Source organism: Staurois parvus, unplaced genomic scaffold (genome assembly GCF_062004578.1).
Source record: "Staurois parvus isolate SC_StPar_1 unplaced genomic scaffold, SC_StPar_1.0 ptg000503l, whole genome shotgun sequence".
Taxonomy (NCBI): domain Eukaryota; kingdom Metazoa; phylum Chordata; class Amphibia; order Anura; family Ranidae; genus Staurois; species Staurois parvus.
Genome location: NW_028318299.1, coordinates 2320823 through 2337880, shown reverse-complemented (window position 1 = coordinate 2337880; position 17058 = coordinate 2320823). Strand labels below are relative to the sequence as shown.

General features: G+C 43.2%; 1 protein-coding gene across 2 annotated transcripts in view; it reads right to left on the bottom strand.

Annotated features, from left to right (window-relative positions):
- Positions 1 to 10088, bottom strand: part of LOC149451997 (guanylate-binding protein 3-like) — a 33731-nt gene extending 23643 nt beyond the window's left edge. The window contains exons 1-2 of one of the 2 annotated variants that reach the window (XM_089689941.1): positions 9933 to 10088; positions 1927 to 2113 (exon numbers count right to left, since the gene is read on the bottom strand). In XM_089689941.1, the coding sequence (XP_089546067.1) occupies positions 1927 to 2101 (175 nt within the window). In that variant the 5' untranslated portion in view covers positions 2102 to 2113; positions 9933 to 10088. Of the gene's footprint in view, positions 1 to 1611; positions 1820 to 1926; positions 2114 to 9932 lie in introns of those variants that run through there. The other variant, XM_089689942.1, reaches the window with a different exon arrangement.
- Between the last annotated feature and the right edge of the window lie 6970 nt (positions 10089 to 17058).

Sequence of the window (17058 nt, the reverse complement as noted above, 5' to 3'; positions counted from 1 at the left end):
ATTGTCTCCCAATAGGATTAGGTGTTTTGTAAGGAGAAGACTTTGCTGCTTCCCATAATTGCATGGTTTGCCCAACCCCCAATGTTAAAAGGCATGTGGCCTACTCTGGTATAGGAAGGGGGAGCTGTGCACTCACTGCCGTCCTCCTGGCCACCTAGGCTTCATGTCTGGATAAAGGTCTAATTGGAATTTTAAAGTGGTTATAGAGCCTAAACATTTTTTACCTTAATGCATTCCTTGCATTAAGGGAAAAATGTTTAGGTATCAAATTTGGCCCCTCACCTCCCCTATACTTACCTGAGCCCTCATTTGAACCAGCTTTGTGAATGTCTGCAACTTTTCTATTCCTTCACTTCCATGTCTCACTGGCTTTTCTGGGGCACCGGGAGCCATTGGCTCCCAGTGCTGTCAATCAAAGCCAGTGATGAGGGAGCGGGGGGCAGGGCTGAGTCCCGTTGTCTGTGTCAATAGATGCACCAGCAGGGCTCGGGAGCGAGCACGCATGAATGCACCCACTGTAAGCAGCTTCCTATGGGGGCACAAGAGAGGAGGAGCCAGGAGTGCTGATGGGGGACCTGAAAAGAGGAAGTTTGAGGCCATTCTGTATAAATGCATTGCACAGAGCAGGTAAGTATAGAGATGATTATTTTTTCTTTTTTTTTTCTTTTCCAACTTTTAACATTTTCGTTTACAATCATGTTAAGATGAACCACATGCTGTTTTATTTTCAAATACTAATCACAAGGGCCAATACTTTCTTCCAGTGAGATGTGTCCCTTGTGCTCCTGTGTCCTCCTTTGGCTGAAACTTTCCTCCTCCAAAGCCTCCACCACCATTATCGTAATCTTCTGGTTTGTATGTGTGCGTGTGTGCGTGTGTGCATGTGTGTGCGTGTGTGCGTGTGTGCATGTGTGTGCGTGTGTGCATGTGTGTGCGTGTGTGCGTGTGTGAGTGCGTGCGTGTGTGTGTGTGTGTGCATGTGTGTGCGTGTGTGTATGTGTGGGGGGGTTAAAAGACCTAAGGGGCTGTAACAGGCACTCACCAAGAGAGACAGTCTATGCCCACTTTTCCACCCAGTTTATCCATTCATAGAACCTGAAACTATAGCTTCTATGAATGTAAAGTGACCTATGAATAGAGAACAGGCAGATGATTGGTAGGTCCATTCCCTCCATTCATAGATCCTGCTCCAATCATAGAAGCTGTAGTACAGTTTCTATGAACATAGCCGCAGGGCAGAAGGGGTGGGCATATTGTCAGGGTCTGTTGATGAGTGCCCATCTCAGCCCCTTAGCTCTATTTACTCCTGCCAGTGGGGAAGGGGGGTGGAGGGGCATACGGGGGTGGGGGGCATTGCAATGAAAGGAGGACAGAGCAGCACGAAGAACACATCTTACTGAAGGTAAGTAGTAACATCCCTTCTGTTGATTTTCTATTTTTTTTTTATTTTAGGTAAACTTAGGATTTGGAATGTTGAAATTGTTTTGCTTTATTAGTTTAATGAATGCAAAAACAATCTGCTGGTCCTGCCAGAAATTCATATGAGTCCTGCGCCCTGTTCTCTCTTTCTGTGTTATCTTAAAGAGTCCAATAATCCCTCCCAGTTCTTACCTTGGACTACAATGCCTTTCCCTATGTTGTGGAAATGCGGTGGGTGGGATTCTGTAATTAAGCAAAACAGAACTGGGCAGGGCTGACACCATTTCTTGTCATTTCAGTCAAGAATAAGTGCAGTGTTGTCAGACCGTGACAGCAAATTAAAATCTGAGGACATTTTCGGCAGATGAACATGTACTTGCAGAATCTTTAAAGGAATACAACACGGGGAAACGGGCACACATGACAGAGATGTACGACACATGTTTTCTTATTTTGCACAGACACACACACTTTAATAGGACAATCTGTTGGCAGAGGTCCTCTCACCTTTTTGCATGCCAGCCAACTTGTTCATCATATAAGACTTTCCAGTACGATACATCCCAACAATGGCCACCACAACCAATGGCTGATTGATCTTGGACAAGATTTCTACCGCTTCAGCGTTGACCTGGAAACTTCCATCTTGGAGATTTTCAATCAGACACACTGGAGCCTCCATTTTATATCCTACCTAAAAACAAACAGACGTGTTAATTATAATGAAAGTGGTAGTAAAGCCACTTTGTTCATTTTTATCTACAGCTTGCCTGTCGGTAAAATGAACATCTTCTAAACGTGCACCATTTAGGAGATATTTTTTATTTTTAACAGCCGGCGCATGTGCTCTGAAGGAGCGGCATACCCGCGCCATTCCTCCCGAGCACTGTGCTCTGCCCCGAGACTCCTGTGCGCATGCGTGAGAGTGACGTCATCACGGGTCAGCCAGCCAGATGGCCAGAGCTCGCCAACACGGAAGGAAGACGAAGTAAAGATGGAATCCTCTACAGCTGCGCCACTGGAGGACTTTGTTTTAAAATTTATGTAATGTGCTAGTATGCAATGCATACTACCACATTATATCTTTACCTTGCGGGGGGATTTTTTTATTTTTTTTTTACGAGGTTTATTACCACTTTAAAGTGTATCTAAAAAAAAGCACTTATTGATCTATTTATAACCAATTTGCCACATGATTTGTACAAATAAAGTATTGATATATTCATTCTGGGTGAAATAACCACTTGTCTAGGTGAAAGGTTTTTTAACCACTTCAAGTCAGGACTGTTTCACCCTCTTCCTGCCCAGGTAATTTTTTCCGATTTCAGCATTGTCACACTTTGAATGACAATTACTCCGGCATACAACACTGTACCCACATTTATTTTATATAATATTTCGAGACAGATAGATTTTTGTGGTATTTAATCATCACTGGATTCTGTATTTTTTGCTACATATAGGAAATAAAGACAACATTTTGAAAAAAAAAACAAACATTTTTCCTAGTCTTTGTTATACATTTAGCAAATAAATAATCTTCCTTCATATATTTAGACACAAATGGATTCTGCTACATTTCTTTAGTAAAATAACCCAAATCACTATATACATATTTAGTCTGTGTGAAAGATACAAGTCTACGATATGGTACTATATATATTTGGAAATTGATCATTCCTGATGTACTGATATGTCTTGAGGCCCTTAAATTCCAGGACAGTACAAATACCCCCAAATTACCCCATTTTTGGATAGTTGTGGACACTTCAAGACGGGTGTCGTCTAGTCTTGTATGGTTGGCTGTGGTGTCTGTTGTCGGTGTTCGGCCGGGGAAGTGGTATTCTAACGGAAGTACAAATTTGTGCATTGGCAGATGTTTCCTCTGCCTGAATGCATAAAGGAGCCCAAAATCCAAGGAGCACCTTCAAGCTTTTAAGGGGTATAATTAATGCATCTGGTTGGTCTGGTAACACTTGGACTGGTGTGGTGACAAACATAAACACTGTTGCTGTCTTCTACTGGTCTGGTGACACTGAGGACTGGTATGGCAGCAATCAGGAACACTGTTGCTGGATTACACTAGTCTGGTGACACTGGGACTGGTGTGGCAGCAATAAGGGACACTGTTGCTGGTTTCACTGGCAGTGGTCATTGTAAAGGCACCGACCCAGACTGCACTTGGGTACTTCCGTTAGAATACCACTTCCCCATCTGAACACAGACAACAGACACCACCATACAAGACTAGACGACACCAGTCTTGAAGTAAACCAGGAGGTAGACTAGTTTATTTGAACACAGATACAAGATATATACACTCAGTAGACAATCCCCCCTCCCTGCATAATGACACAGGGCGGGGCAATCTACATTTAGCAACAAGAGACATACAAGTATTCAAACTTCACACCTGCAGACAGTCCCATCAGCAGGAGGGCTGCTGGAGTCACCCCCCCCCCCCACTAAGCTAATACACATAAACACATACATCCCATAATATTTTTCTCCCAAACAATAGAACAATGGGATGCAGCCACGTAACATTAAAAAATCAACAATCCCCCCCCATATATCTCCTAAACATGTCTACAGTCGGATACAAAGCCCACACAATATTAGGACAGATCACCCTGTACCCCTAACAGGCACAGGGTGACTTACACATAAGAGGGATATGGGGAGCTGAGACAGGGGTCTCCCACCTCTCCAAAGTGAGCTGTGTTCCATAGGCCCCCCACTCAAAGTGACTCCCATCACAGTCAGGAATGCTGTTGCAGGCTTACACTGGTGTGGTGGGGATCAGGAACATTGTAGATGTCTCACATTGGTCTGCCAACACTGGGGGCTGGTGTGGCAGTGGTCTTGAACACGATTGCTGGCATACACTGCTGTGGTGACACTAGGACTGGTGTGGTGGGGATCAGGAACATTGTTTCTGTCTCACATTGGTCTGCCAACACTGGGGACTGGTGTGGCAGTGGTCTTGAACACGGTTGCTGGCATACACTAGTCTGGTGAAATAAGACTCGTGTGGCGGTGATCAGGAACAAATGTTGTTTGAAATACTTCAAGATTTCACTTGCTTTTAACATTCAATTTTAGAGAGAATGGAGATTCCAGAACGAAAACCACATTCACTGTTAGAATCTTGTTCACTGTTGGCAAATCTTGAAATGGTAATTTTAACATTGGGAGGAAACTATGTAATCTTAGGTCGCTGAAGGAGAGACACAGACAGAGCCACACAATGATGTTGGAAGAGAACATCTGGAAACTCCATTCTCTCTAAAATTGAATGTTTTGAGAAAACAATTCCACATTTTTTTCATCACTGCGGCCAAAAACGAACGTTGATTTGACCCGAATAATAAATAGAAATTCGAACAAATGTTTGTAAAATTAAAACGTTTAAACAAAAATTCTGCTAATGAATGGGCAGCTTTAAAGTTGTCACCAGAACAGGGGATGAGGGGCGAGCTTTCAGTCAAGACACTTGTTCTGATGACAACTAAGAGGGGATTTCTCTAACAACTGGCTGTTGCCTTTGTACAAAATGGGAACATTGCAAATAAATAAATAAATAAATAAATACACTGACAGGGGTTCTAACCCTCCACTATACAATACAAAATAGGTTTGACTTTACATTTACGTTGAATACAACATAACACAAATGGTGATGCTTTGCTATGTGTTGTGATGAAGGAGTTAATTGTTTCTGAGTTCCTCCCATAGTGCCTCCAGGAAATATCTCTGCCATTTCCTTTGATATGGTTTCCTGTGTTTGCTGATAGATAGTATGTGTGCTGGTAAATGTCAAGCTGCTTTCTGGGGGTTTTAAAAAAGAAAATGTTCATATTCCTCCCCCATTAGAAGTTGATGCCACTTTACATAGTTATACTGTATATATAGTTGGTAAGGGTGAATGAAGACACCAGGCCATCCAGTCCAACCTGTGTATGTGTTCATGTCACCACTATTCTCTATATTCCCATACATTGTGTTTGCTGAGAATCACATCTAAGGTGGATGAGTCTGACTGCTGAGTTCAGGATAGACTGAAGCGGGGATAGTCTGTGATGAGGTAGGCCAGTGAGGAGGGAGTTGCAGTAGTCCAGACATGAGATAATAAGGGAGTGAACGAGTAGTTTAGTAGTGTCTGGGGTTAGGAATGTACGTATTTTGGAGATGTTGCGGAGGTGGAGCCTGCATGAGTTTGCCAACGATTGGACATGGGGTTGGAAGGACAGGTTTGAGTCTAGAGTGACACCTAGGACTTTGTCTTGTGGGGTGGGACTTATGGTGGCATTGTTGGTCATGATGGAGAGGGTGGGGGGGTGCGGGCTGAGAGGAAAATCAGGAGCTCGGTTTTGGAAAGGTTCAATTTGAGGAAATGGAGCGACATCCAGTCTGATATGTCGTTCAGTAGGTGGGTGATACGGGCGGAGACTGAAGGGGTGAGGCGAGGGGTGGAGAGGTAAATTTGCGTGTCATCGGAGTTATATGTCTTTAATGCTTTAACAGTAAAGAACCTCCTACACAGCTTCAGACTGAACCACTTCTCTTCCAACTTCATTGTGTGGCTCTGTCTGTGTGTCTCCTTCAGAGACCTAAGATTACATAGTTTCCTCCCAATGTTAAAATCACCATTTCAAGATTTGCCAACAGTACATTTACTGCTGGTGGGCGACTCCCCTAGGCACTAAGGTGACACTGAAATACTCTGATGAGAGTATGTCAAAAAAATTGTAACACTCCCCCCCCCCAAAAAAAAAAATCTTAAAAAAAAAGTTAAAAAAAAGAAATAAAAACTATTTACTTTTTATTTCTTTTTATTGCACACTGTTGCCAGGCAGTATCCCTGCTCACCGCCACACCAGTCTTGTGATGATGCTGTACTGCACTGATGGCAGTATGTAAAAAACAATGATTACATTTACTAATTTTCTAAAAAATTGTGTTTAAAAAAATGACAACTTCACAAAACTCACCATTCCTCATACTGAAGACCTTGGATAGTCTGCTTTCCAAAAAGAGTTCATTTGGGGATATTTGTACTGTCTTGACATTTGGTGGGATTTGTACTGTCCTGACATTTTGGGGGGATTTGTACTGTCCTGACATTTTGGGGGGATTTGTACTGTGCTGACATTTGGGGGGGATTTGTAGTGTCCTGGCATTTGGGGGGGATTTGTACTGTCCTGGCATTTGGGGGGGATTTGTACCGTCCTGACATTTGGGGGGATTTCTACTGTGCTGACATTTGGGGGGATTTGTAGTGTCCTGACATTTGGGGGGATTTCTACTGTGCAGACATTTGGGGGGATTTGTACTGTCCTGACATTTGGGGGGATTTGTACTGTCCTGACATTTGGGGGGTATTTGTACTGTCCTGACATTTGGGGGGTATTTGTACTGTCCTGACATTTGGGGGGATTTGTACTGTGCTGACATTTGAGGGGGATTTGTACTGTGCTGACATTTGGGGGGATTTGTACCGTGCAGACATTTGGGGGGATTTGTACTGTCCTGACATTTGAGGGGGATTTGTACTGTCCTGACATTTGGGGGGATTTATACTGTCCTGTCATTTGGGGGGGATTTTGACTGTCCTGATATTTGGGGGGATTTTTTACTGTCCTGTCATTCGGGGGGATTTGTACTGTCCTGTCATTTGGGGGGACTTGTACTGTCCTGGCATTTGGGGGGATTTTGACTGTCCTGACATTTGGGGGGATTTGTACGGTCCTGACATTTGGTGGAGTACTTGTACTGTACTGGCGTTTTCAGGCCTCAAGTAATGAGGCTGTCAGTACATCAGGATTTTCAGATATATCACATAGTTTGTGGACTCTATAACTTTCATACAGACTTGTTTGGGTTATTTTCACCAAAGAAATGTAGCAGAATATTCTTTGGCCTAAATTGATGAAGAGAGATTATTTATTTGCAAAATTTTATAACAGAAATAAAGAAAATTTGTTTTTTTTTTGTTTTTTTTTGTTTTTTCATTTATATGGCAAAAATTAAAAAAAAAATCAGTGGTGATTAAGTACAACCAAAAGTATGGTGAAAAGCTCTATTTATGTGACAAAAATGATATAAATCACATTTGGGCACAGTGTTGCATGAGTAAGCAATTGCCAGTTAAAGTAGCGCAGTGCAGAGCTCCCTGTGCCAGGAGAGGGAGAGGTACGCACAGGTCACTAGCCTCTAAAAATATGGCAGAGGGAAGTGGAGATGACCACCAGTTTAGTGGGGCAGAACCTCCTTTATAAGTAGTGAAATGGACAGCAGGACCGGAAGGGAGAGAGGCAGGTTGCAGTAGGGTTGCCACACATCCCTTTAAAACTGAACACATAATAATCACACAGGTTCTGAGGCTAATTTAATGCAGATAAGGCACTAAGTGAGTTTAATGATCACCTTAATCAGCCACAGAACCCGTATAATTAATATGTGTTTGGTTTTAAAGGGATGAGGTGGAAACCCGAGGTTGGAGGCATATGCAGAGAGTGGCATTGATAGCTCTTCACTCACTGTTCAGCCCAGAACAGACTGGGAAGAGTGCAGGGAATAGTAACGGGGCAGTCCCCAGCCCAGGTAATGTGCCAGGCAGAGGCGGACTGACAACTCCTGGGGCCCCCAGGCAATAGGGGATCATGGGGCCCCTGTGTCCTTGCTCAAACTCAAAAAAGCCTATGAAAAAGGTACCAGGGGCATCTCATGGGGCCCCCTACTGACCCCGGGCCCTCGGGCAGTGCCCGAGTTTCCAAATGGTCAGTCCGCCCCTGGTGCCAGGAGATCAGGAGATCCTTCCAGAGAGCACATAGCTGGAGCGGGAGAGGATCGCCGGGTAGGACATCTGCGATTACCCGTCCAGGATATCACACAAGCTGTTTCTTTGCAGAGAGGCAACAGAGCTCACAAACTAGATGTGTATTCCGTCAGAGCTTTGGGGGAGGTGCAACTAAAATCCGGGGGGTGCAGCCCACCCAAGAGCCCCCCTAGATCCAGCCATGATGCATAAACGTAGTCTGCTAGCTTTGCTATCTGCAGCTCAGTATTGCAGGCTGTTGCTGGGCCTGTGCTGTTCATGGGCAATACATTGGGTCACTCTGCCGTGTGCTGAGCATCTGCTTTCAATCTGCACTACATCCACCATCCAGTTCTCTGTACTCAGCCAGCAAGAGATTTAACTCTTTGCCGACAAGTGCTTCACTTGAAAACTGCTTCACACAAGTTTTGCTTTTTTGCCATCAAAGGGTTATGCCCCGTACAGACGATGACAATATTGGACAAATCATCGCCCAGTTTTTCGTTTTCGCATGCTAGTCTCATATTGAAAGGGGATACTAACGTTCTGAAAATTCTTGTACGACAGAAAGAACATTCGGAAGTGATGTAATGTATTGTATTTTCGGATGAAGACTGTACGGATTAAAGGAAAATCTGGTATTGTACGAGAACAATTTTCATGCTTGTCCCTTTAAATAATTTCGGATGAAAGCTGCATACTAACGATCAGATTATTGTACGGTCGCTTCTAAAGCGGCATTTTGCGTACGATTTTCTGATCGTGTGTATGGGGCATTATTTCTCTTCCTAACAAACAATAAGGGCTCATTTGCATCACCTGGTGCTCATTATTGTGCCTATAACATTCATGAGCTGAATAAAGTGCAATGCGAACGTGCGCTCCTTAACTTTTTCTCTCTTTTTTTTGAACCTCTATGTGAGTTCTATGCACTTCAGCATGCTGCAATACAATCACACACTTTACCCCTTTTTTGCACACTGCGCTGCATGAAGCATGGCTACATTTTTCTCCACTACACTCCAGCTCTTGTGTGAACTGATCACATAGACATCAAGGGATCTGCTTCGTCCAGGGGCGGACTGACCATTTGGAAACTCGGGCACTGCCCAAGGGCCCGGGGTCAGTAGGGAGCCCCATGAGATGCCCCTGGTACCTTTTTCATAGGCTTTTTTGAGTTTGGGCAAGGACACAGGGGCCCCATGATCCCCTATTGCCCGGGGCCCCATGAGTTGTCAGTCCGCCCCTGCCTGGCACATTACCTGGGCTGGGGACTGCCCCGTTACTATTCCCTGCACTCTTCCCAGTCTGTTCTGGGCTGAACAGTGAGTGAAGAGCTATCAATGCCACTCTCTGCATATGCCTCCAACCTCGGGTTTCCACCTCATCCCTTTAAAACCAAACACATATTAATTACAGGGGTTCTGTGGCTGATTAAGGTGATCATTAAACTCCTGGTACCTTTTTCATAGGCTTTTTTGAGTTTGGGCAAGGACACAGGGGCCCCATGATCCCCTATTGCCCGGGGGACCCATGAGTTGTCAGTCCGCCCCTGGCTTCGTCCTTGTGTTGGGTCTGCGATAATCAAAGCCAATCTTCACAGTTCAATGCACTAGGTGTGTAGGAGCCCTTGGATGTAGCCACCCCCCCCCCCCCAACACTCTCTGACACCCCAATTTTTACTTTTACTCACCAATTAGGGAAGATGCAGATGCACCCTCCACCCAGAGCTCTTCACTGCGATCAACAATTGCATTAAAACATTGAAAGTGAAACTTTGTATTGCAGGGATCCTATCATCACTGGAATCCGAAGGAAGGAAGAAGTCACACCCACTAAGATAATGAAATCCTGCTGTAATACTGAGTCTGCTGTTTTCTGTAGGAAGTCTCTCCAACGGAGTCACAAATCAAACAAAAACACATTTCTAGTGGAGTATAGAAGGGTCAGAACTTGTAACCATATCCGGGGCGGACTGATCATTTGAGCACTCGGGCACTGCCCGAGGGCCCTGGGTCAGTAGGGGGGCCCCATGAGATGCCCCTGGTACCTTTCATTGGCTTTTTCATAGGCTTTTTTGGGTGTGGGCGAGGACACAGGGGCCCCATGATCCCTTATTGCCCGGGGGCCCCATGAATTGTCAGTCCGCCCCCGGACCATATATGTATTGCTGTCCATGCCTTCATGTTCAGAATCAATCATCCCCACATCACCCATCCTTGTTCTGTCATCAAAAAGACAAGAATTGATGAATTTCTGCCCAGTGGAGTTACCAAGAGAAATCAAAACCTAAATTAGGAACAAAAAATATCCTGTACTAAAAAATCTGCAAGTACAGAAAAATATTTGCTGATTTATCAGAAACCCAGTCAGCTCCTAACTTCCTTGGGAACTTAGAGTTCCCCCTATAAAAGATGCATTGTGCCACCTTACGTTGTCCACTAGAAGGTATTTATGGTTGACTATAATGTCAAAACAAGTCCTGGATCTGGATATCCAGGAGGATGTGTCTCATCCTTGATTGCTCACAAGGGTATTTATAGTGTGGTGTTTAGACAAATCACTCCTGGCCTCCAATGATGTCAGTTGTGACCAAACAGGGAGGAGCAGTACATTGTGACGTCACCACGCTAACCGGAACTGGATTTTATTATCATTTATTCCTTTTATTGCACTATTGATTTGGACTATATTTGTTTTTTATAGCTGCAGTCTTGTTTATTATTTGCTCCTCGATTTCTGTTTGAGCTGATAACAAAGTGCTGCACTGAAATTTCAAGAAGTGTTGTTGGAAGCCCTACCCATTCAACTGGACTACAGATCCCCCCCCCCCCACACACACACACACATGTTATGAGGATAACGAGAAAAAGGAGGTGCACTGCAGTCCAGCAGGGGAGACCTTAGGCAGGACTGACAACACTGGTGAGAACTGAACCCACCATTTTTTGTCCTTTTGTCACATGGAAAAATATCCTCAATGGAGTTACAGACACAAATAAAAACCTGAAAAAAATATCCCACTCTATTGAAAACTAAATATACAGGAACCCTAAAACATGCAGTTGAAGCACACTTCTGTTTTTAATTCCATACAGGTATACATAATAACATCTACAGTATATTTGAGTTCGGATCGAGCAGTGTTTGTCAAACATGAGTAAAGTTTGGGTATGAAATCTGAACCCATTGAAGTCAAAGGGAACTGAAAACAGTTCTGGCCATTTTCTAGGCTAATAAGCGAGGAACCGATGCAAAAAAAATCTAAATGTGATTTTAGTCATTTTTAAAACATTAAAATATTACATTTAATTAAATAACATGTCTGGGGGGATGTCCTGACCCAGCCTGTAAAGTGGAGCATCACAAAATGTATACAACCTACTTCAGCAACACTGACATTTACAAAGAAAAAGGTGTGTATAAATTGTAATTAAATGACAGTTCCCAGCCTCTTACTTCTCTTTGTAAACAACCGGTTGGGGATTCCCTTCATCTATAAAAGACCCTTTTCATAGATGAGGGTCTCATATACTGTACATTATATTTCCTATAATATTGGTTTACCTGCCTTTCCACACACATGAACTTTAATGCCCCCCCAGTCTTAGTACGTAGGGTTCAATATTGAGTTGGTGCCGCCCTTTCCACACACATGACCTGTAATGGCCCCCCAGTCTTAGTCCGTAGGGTTCAATATTGAGTTGGCCCCGCCCTTTGCAGCTATAACAGCTTCAACTCTTCTGGGAAGGCCGTCCACAAGGTTTAGGAGGGTGTCTATGGGAAGGTTGGACCATTCTTCCAGAAGCACATTTGTCAGGTCAGGCACTTATGTCAGGGGAGGAGGCCTGGCTAGCAGTCTCCGCTCTAATTCATCCCAAAGGTGTTCTATGGGGTTGAGGTCAGGACTCTGTGCAGGACAGTCAAGTTCCTCCACCCCAAACTGGACTTGCGCCTGAGTAACACTTTTACACTTAGCTGTGGTGCCCTGTACCTGCTTGCTATCCATCCTACTTTCACTACTTGCCCTGACCCTTGGCTTCATTCCTGGGTCTCTGAGTCTGCTACCTTCCCTGACCCTTGGCTTCATTCCTGACTATCTGAGTATCTACCTGCCCTGAAGTTTGGCTTCACTCCTGGGTATCTACCTGTCTATTCCTAACTATCGGAGTCGTCTTCTGCCGGCCCTGACACTTGGCTTCATTCCTGATTATCTGAGTCTTCTACCTTTCCTAACCCTGGCTTCATTCCTGACTATCTGAGCGTTCTACCTGCCCTGACCCTTTGCTTTATTCTTGACTATCTGAGTCTTCTACCTGCCTTGACTCTTGGCTTCCTTCCTAACTGAGTCTTCTACCTGTTCTGACCCTTGGCTTCATTCTTGGCTATCTGAGTCTTCTACCTGCCCTGACTCTTGGCTTCATTCTTAACTATCTGAGTCTACTTACTCTGACCTTTGGCTTCACTCCTAAATATCTGAGTTTTCTACCTGCCCTGACCCCTGGCTTCATTCCTGACTATCTGGGTCTTCTACCTGCCCTGACCCCTGGCTTCATTCCTGACTATCTGAGTCCTCTACCTGCCCTGACCCTTGGCTTCATTCCTGACTATCTGAGTCTTCTACCTGCCCTGACCCTTGGCTTATTCCTGGCTATCTGAATCTTCTACCTACGCTGACCCTTGACATTTCTGGATATCTGAATATGATGCCTTCAGTACCTGCTACACACATTGAGCAGCCCCTTCACTTGAATGGGCTGCCCAAGGCGCATTTGTCGCCCAAAAGAAGCTCGTGCTCCTTTTTGGCCAACAAGCTTTTCACAATTTTTAAGTGCGCGTTTTGCTGTGATTGCTGCATGATTCTGTCACACAACAATCATGCAAAAATCATACCACGTTTAGGGTGCCATTAACGAATATGGTACCCAAACGAATGTCATGAGTTTGGCCATAAATTAGAATTGCAGGCAAAATTGTGGTGATTCTGCCTGCTGTTCCAAATCACCTAATTTGAATGGAGCTTTATACTTTTTTTTTAGTAAAAATATTGTAACTATATCTGAGAAAAGTTTGTAGATACTCAGTATACTCCTATCAGCTTTTTAGGCATTTTCATGAATGAACTAAGTAAGATGATCATGACTAGGTAAGCTGCTGCCATCTACTGATCACCACCTCGTATTGTATACAAGTAAACAAGTGGATTTTGTGAGATCTTCTTATGTATTTAATTGTATCCTTTTTTTACGATGTTTATAATTGCTAGGTTTCTATATGTTTAGAGTACAGTTCTGTATAATTCATATATTTTAATTTCTCAATTTTAATTTAATTGTTGTCCATTTCTATCTAATAATATTTCTATGTAAATATTGTGATACACACACATACACACACAATATATATATTATTATTATACAGGATTTATATAGCGCCAACAGTTTTTTCAGTGCTTTACAATAGAATGGGAGACAACACAGCAACAATACAGTTCAATACAAGAGGGGAAGGAGGGACCTGATATATATATATATATATCCTGACATATATATATATATATATATATATATATATATATATATGTATATATATATATATATATATTTTTTTTTTTTTTTCACTTGACACCATACATGTATGTGATTGACACCATACATGTATGTCATTTCTCTCATACATATAAAAATCTGCATTTTGTTACTTAGAAAATTGCCTAGAACCCTCAAACATTGCATTTTTAAACCAGAGGCCCTAGAGAATAAAGTGGGGGGGTGTTGCATATTTTTATGTCACATAATATTTGTGCAGTGGTATTTGAAACATACATTTTTAGTAAAAATACACTTTGATGAATTTTAGTGCACACAAACACACTATAATACCAATTTTTGGGGTAAAATATAAAAGATATTACGCCGAGTAAATAGATACCAAACATGTCACGCTTTAAAATGTAGCATGCTCGTGGAATGGCACCAAACTACAGTACCTAAAAATCTCCATAGGTGACACCTAAAAAGCCTTTACAGATTGCCAGCTTAGAGTTACACAAGAGATCTGGTGCTAGAATTATTATTCTCATTCTGATGTTACTTAATATGCCTCGCACGTGTGGTGCGATCACTGTTTACATATTTGTGTGGGACCTATATGCGTGTTCATCTTTTTGCATTAGCACGGGTGGACAGGGGCACTTTAATTTAATCTGGGACACAGAGCCAATGGTAGACATGGAACACAGGCACATGAATCTGACTGTCAGCAATCTGACAGTGTGGGAACTTATATGATGATGACAGATAACAGGGGCATGTGGGGGATGTGGCTACACGTTTCGAGACAGTAAAGACTCTTTTTCAAACCTTGAAAAAGAGGTGTTACCACCTGGAAACATGTAACCATGCCCCCTACACACCCCAGCATCTCCCCACACTTTCAGATTGCTGATAGTCCAGCTCCTGTGTCTGTGTTCCATCTCTACCATTGATTCTGTATCCAGCTGCATTGGATGTGCAGTATTTCTGCACTGCCTGGGTCCATGGATGACAGTTCTGAGTTTACAAACAAAGGGAGCTAAACACACAAACACAGCAAGCAGGAAAGGATCTTCGCCAAGGAGCAAAACTAATGTCCATATACAGTACAGCCACAATCAAAAAAAAGGGAGGAAACTATATCCAAATCGGCCCGCTATTTAGACCAATATAAATTTGTCCAATCAAAGCCATAAAAAGAAAAAAAGCTGTGTGCCCAAAATTCACAGGTCATTTAGAGTCAGTGTGCCCACCAATCGGTTATTCCATTATACTATTCAAATATTACATCATAGGTGATAATATCTCCATAATACTCATTAATTTCAAGAAAAAGAACATAATCAATACATCACAAATATGAACATACAAATTTACAAATAAACATCAAATAGATCAATAAACAAAATATATAAAGAAATATTCATAGACATCTCTATCTAATGGGCTATATGATGGCAAAAAAAAGGAAGAAAACACAAATATAAATACCAAACTAGTTGAACACTCAAGGCAAAAAAAGGTTTAAACCTCAATTAGTCATTTAAACCCGGGGGTTGCATTGCCGACAAATTATGTATCCATCTTGCTTCTTTCTGCAAAATACGACAGTCCCGGTCCCTCCCTCTAGGGTCCAAATGGACTCTTTCAAGGACAAAAAATTTTACACATTGTGCATTTTTTGCATGATACCAAGTGCCATGTCCGCCTATGGGGGATGAAATGTCCCCTGTTTGAATAGCTGAGACATGATCATAAATCCTTTTCCAGAACAGACGCTTTGTTTTACCAATGTAAAAGCTACCACAGTTACATGTCATCATGTAAACCACGCCCACCGTTTGGCAGTTAACATAATGTTGTGCTTTCTGAATTTCCCCATTAGGCTGAGTATGGTTGCTACCTTGGGAGATGAACTGACAGTAGGCACAGCCCCCAAATATAAAGGTACCCCTATGATGTCCATTTTACCTGACCTCATAAAGTGGCTGTGTACCCGTTCACCTCTGATTTCTACGTTTCTACGATAAGTAATTTCAGGTTTTTCATTCAAAAACATAGCTACACCTGGATGAGACTTTAACAGGTACCAAGATTTGTTCACAATATGATGGATTTGTTACTGTTGTTTATTATATCGCATAATCAATTTCATAGCAGTGACCATCCCTGGATCACAGTCTGGTGCCTGAAAAATAAGATCTGCACAAGATTGTTGGTTTACTTGAAAATATGCTTTCTTAAAGCGGAGCTCCACCCAAAAGGGGAAGTTACGCTCAGGGGCGGACTGACAACTCATGGGGCCCCCGGGCAATAGGGGATCATGGGGCCCCTGTGTCCTTGCCCAAACTCAAAAAAGCCTATGAAAAAGGTACCAGGGGCATCTCATGGGGTCCCCTACAGACCCCGGGCCCTCAGGCAGTGCCTGGGTTTTCAAATGGTCAGTCCACCCCTGGTTATGCTTTAAGGCCTGCTCCCCATTAAGGATTGGCACCTTTGGGGAGCGGGTACCTGAATTTGACAGGTACCCGCTCCCACTTCTGGTCCGATCGCCTAGGTGATCGGAAGCGGAAGGTGTCCTCCCTCCCTGTAGTCTTTTGGGACATGTGACAGGTCCCAGAAGACTACAGGACCATTCACAAAGCGCAGCGCTACTCGCACATGTGCAGTGTGTACCCGGCTGTAAAGCCGCAAGCTATCACAGCCGGGTGCCCATACTGAAGGTGCCGGCCTCCTGGAATACAGGACGGCTGGTGAAACGAGCTGCAGGACACACACCCCAGGACCGAGGGACAGGTAAGTGGCTGTTTTTTAAAAGTCAGCAGCTAGAGTTTTTGTAGCTGCTGACTTTTATTTTTTGATAGGTTGAGTGGAACTCCGCTTTAAGCATCTTTTTAGAGTAACCACGTGCTAAAAGACTTGTTTTTAGAGCATCAGCCTCCTGTTTATAGTCTTCCTGATTGGAGCAATTACATTTGAGAAATAAGTATTGGCTATATGGTATAGACCTGATCAAACTGTGTGGGTGGCCACTATTGGCTGTACGGATCGTATTACCAGCTGTGGCCTTCTGAAATAGAATGGACCCAAAAGTGTGATACTCTCTTATGAAAATCTCAACATCCAGAAAGGAGAAACGCTGAGAATAACAAGTCATTGTGAAAGAGAGATCGAAGTCATTTGTGCCCAATTGTGTAATAAAGGAATCAAGAAGTTCCCTAGTGCAATCCCAGATAATGAGGATGTCATCAAAGTACCTGTTCCAGGAGAGAATGTGGCACAGGT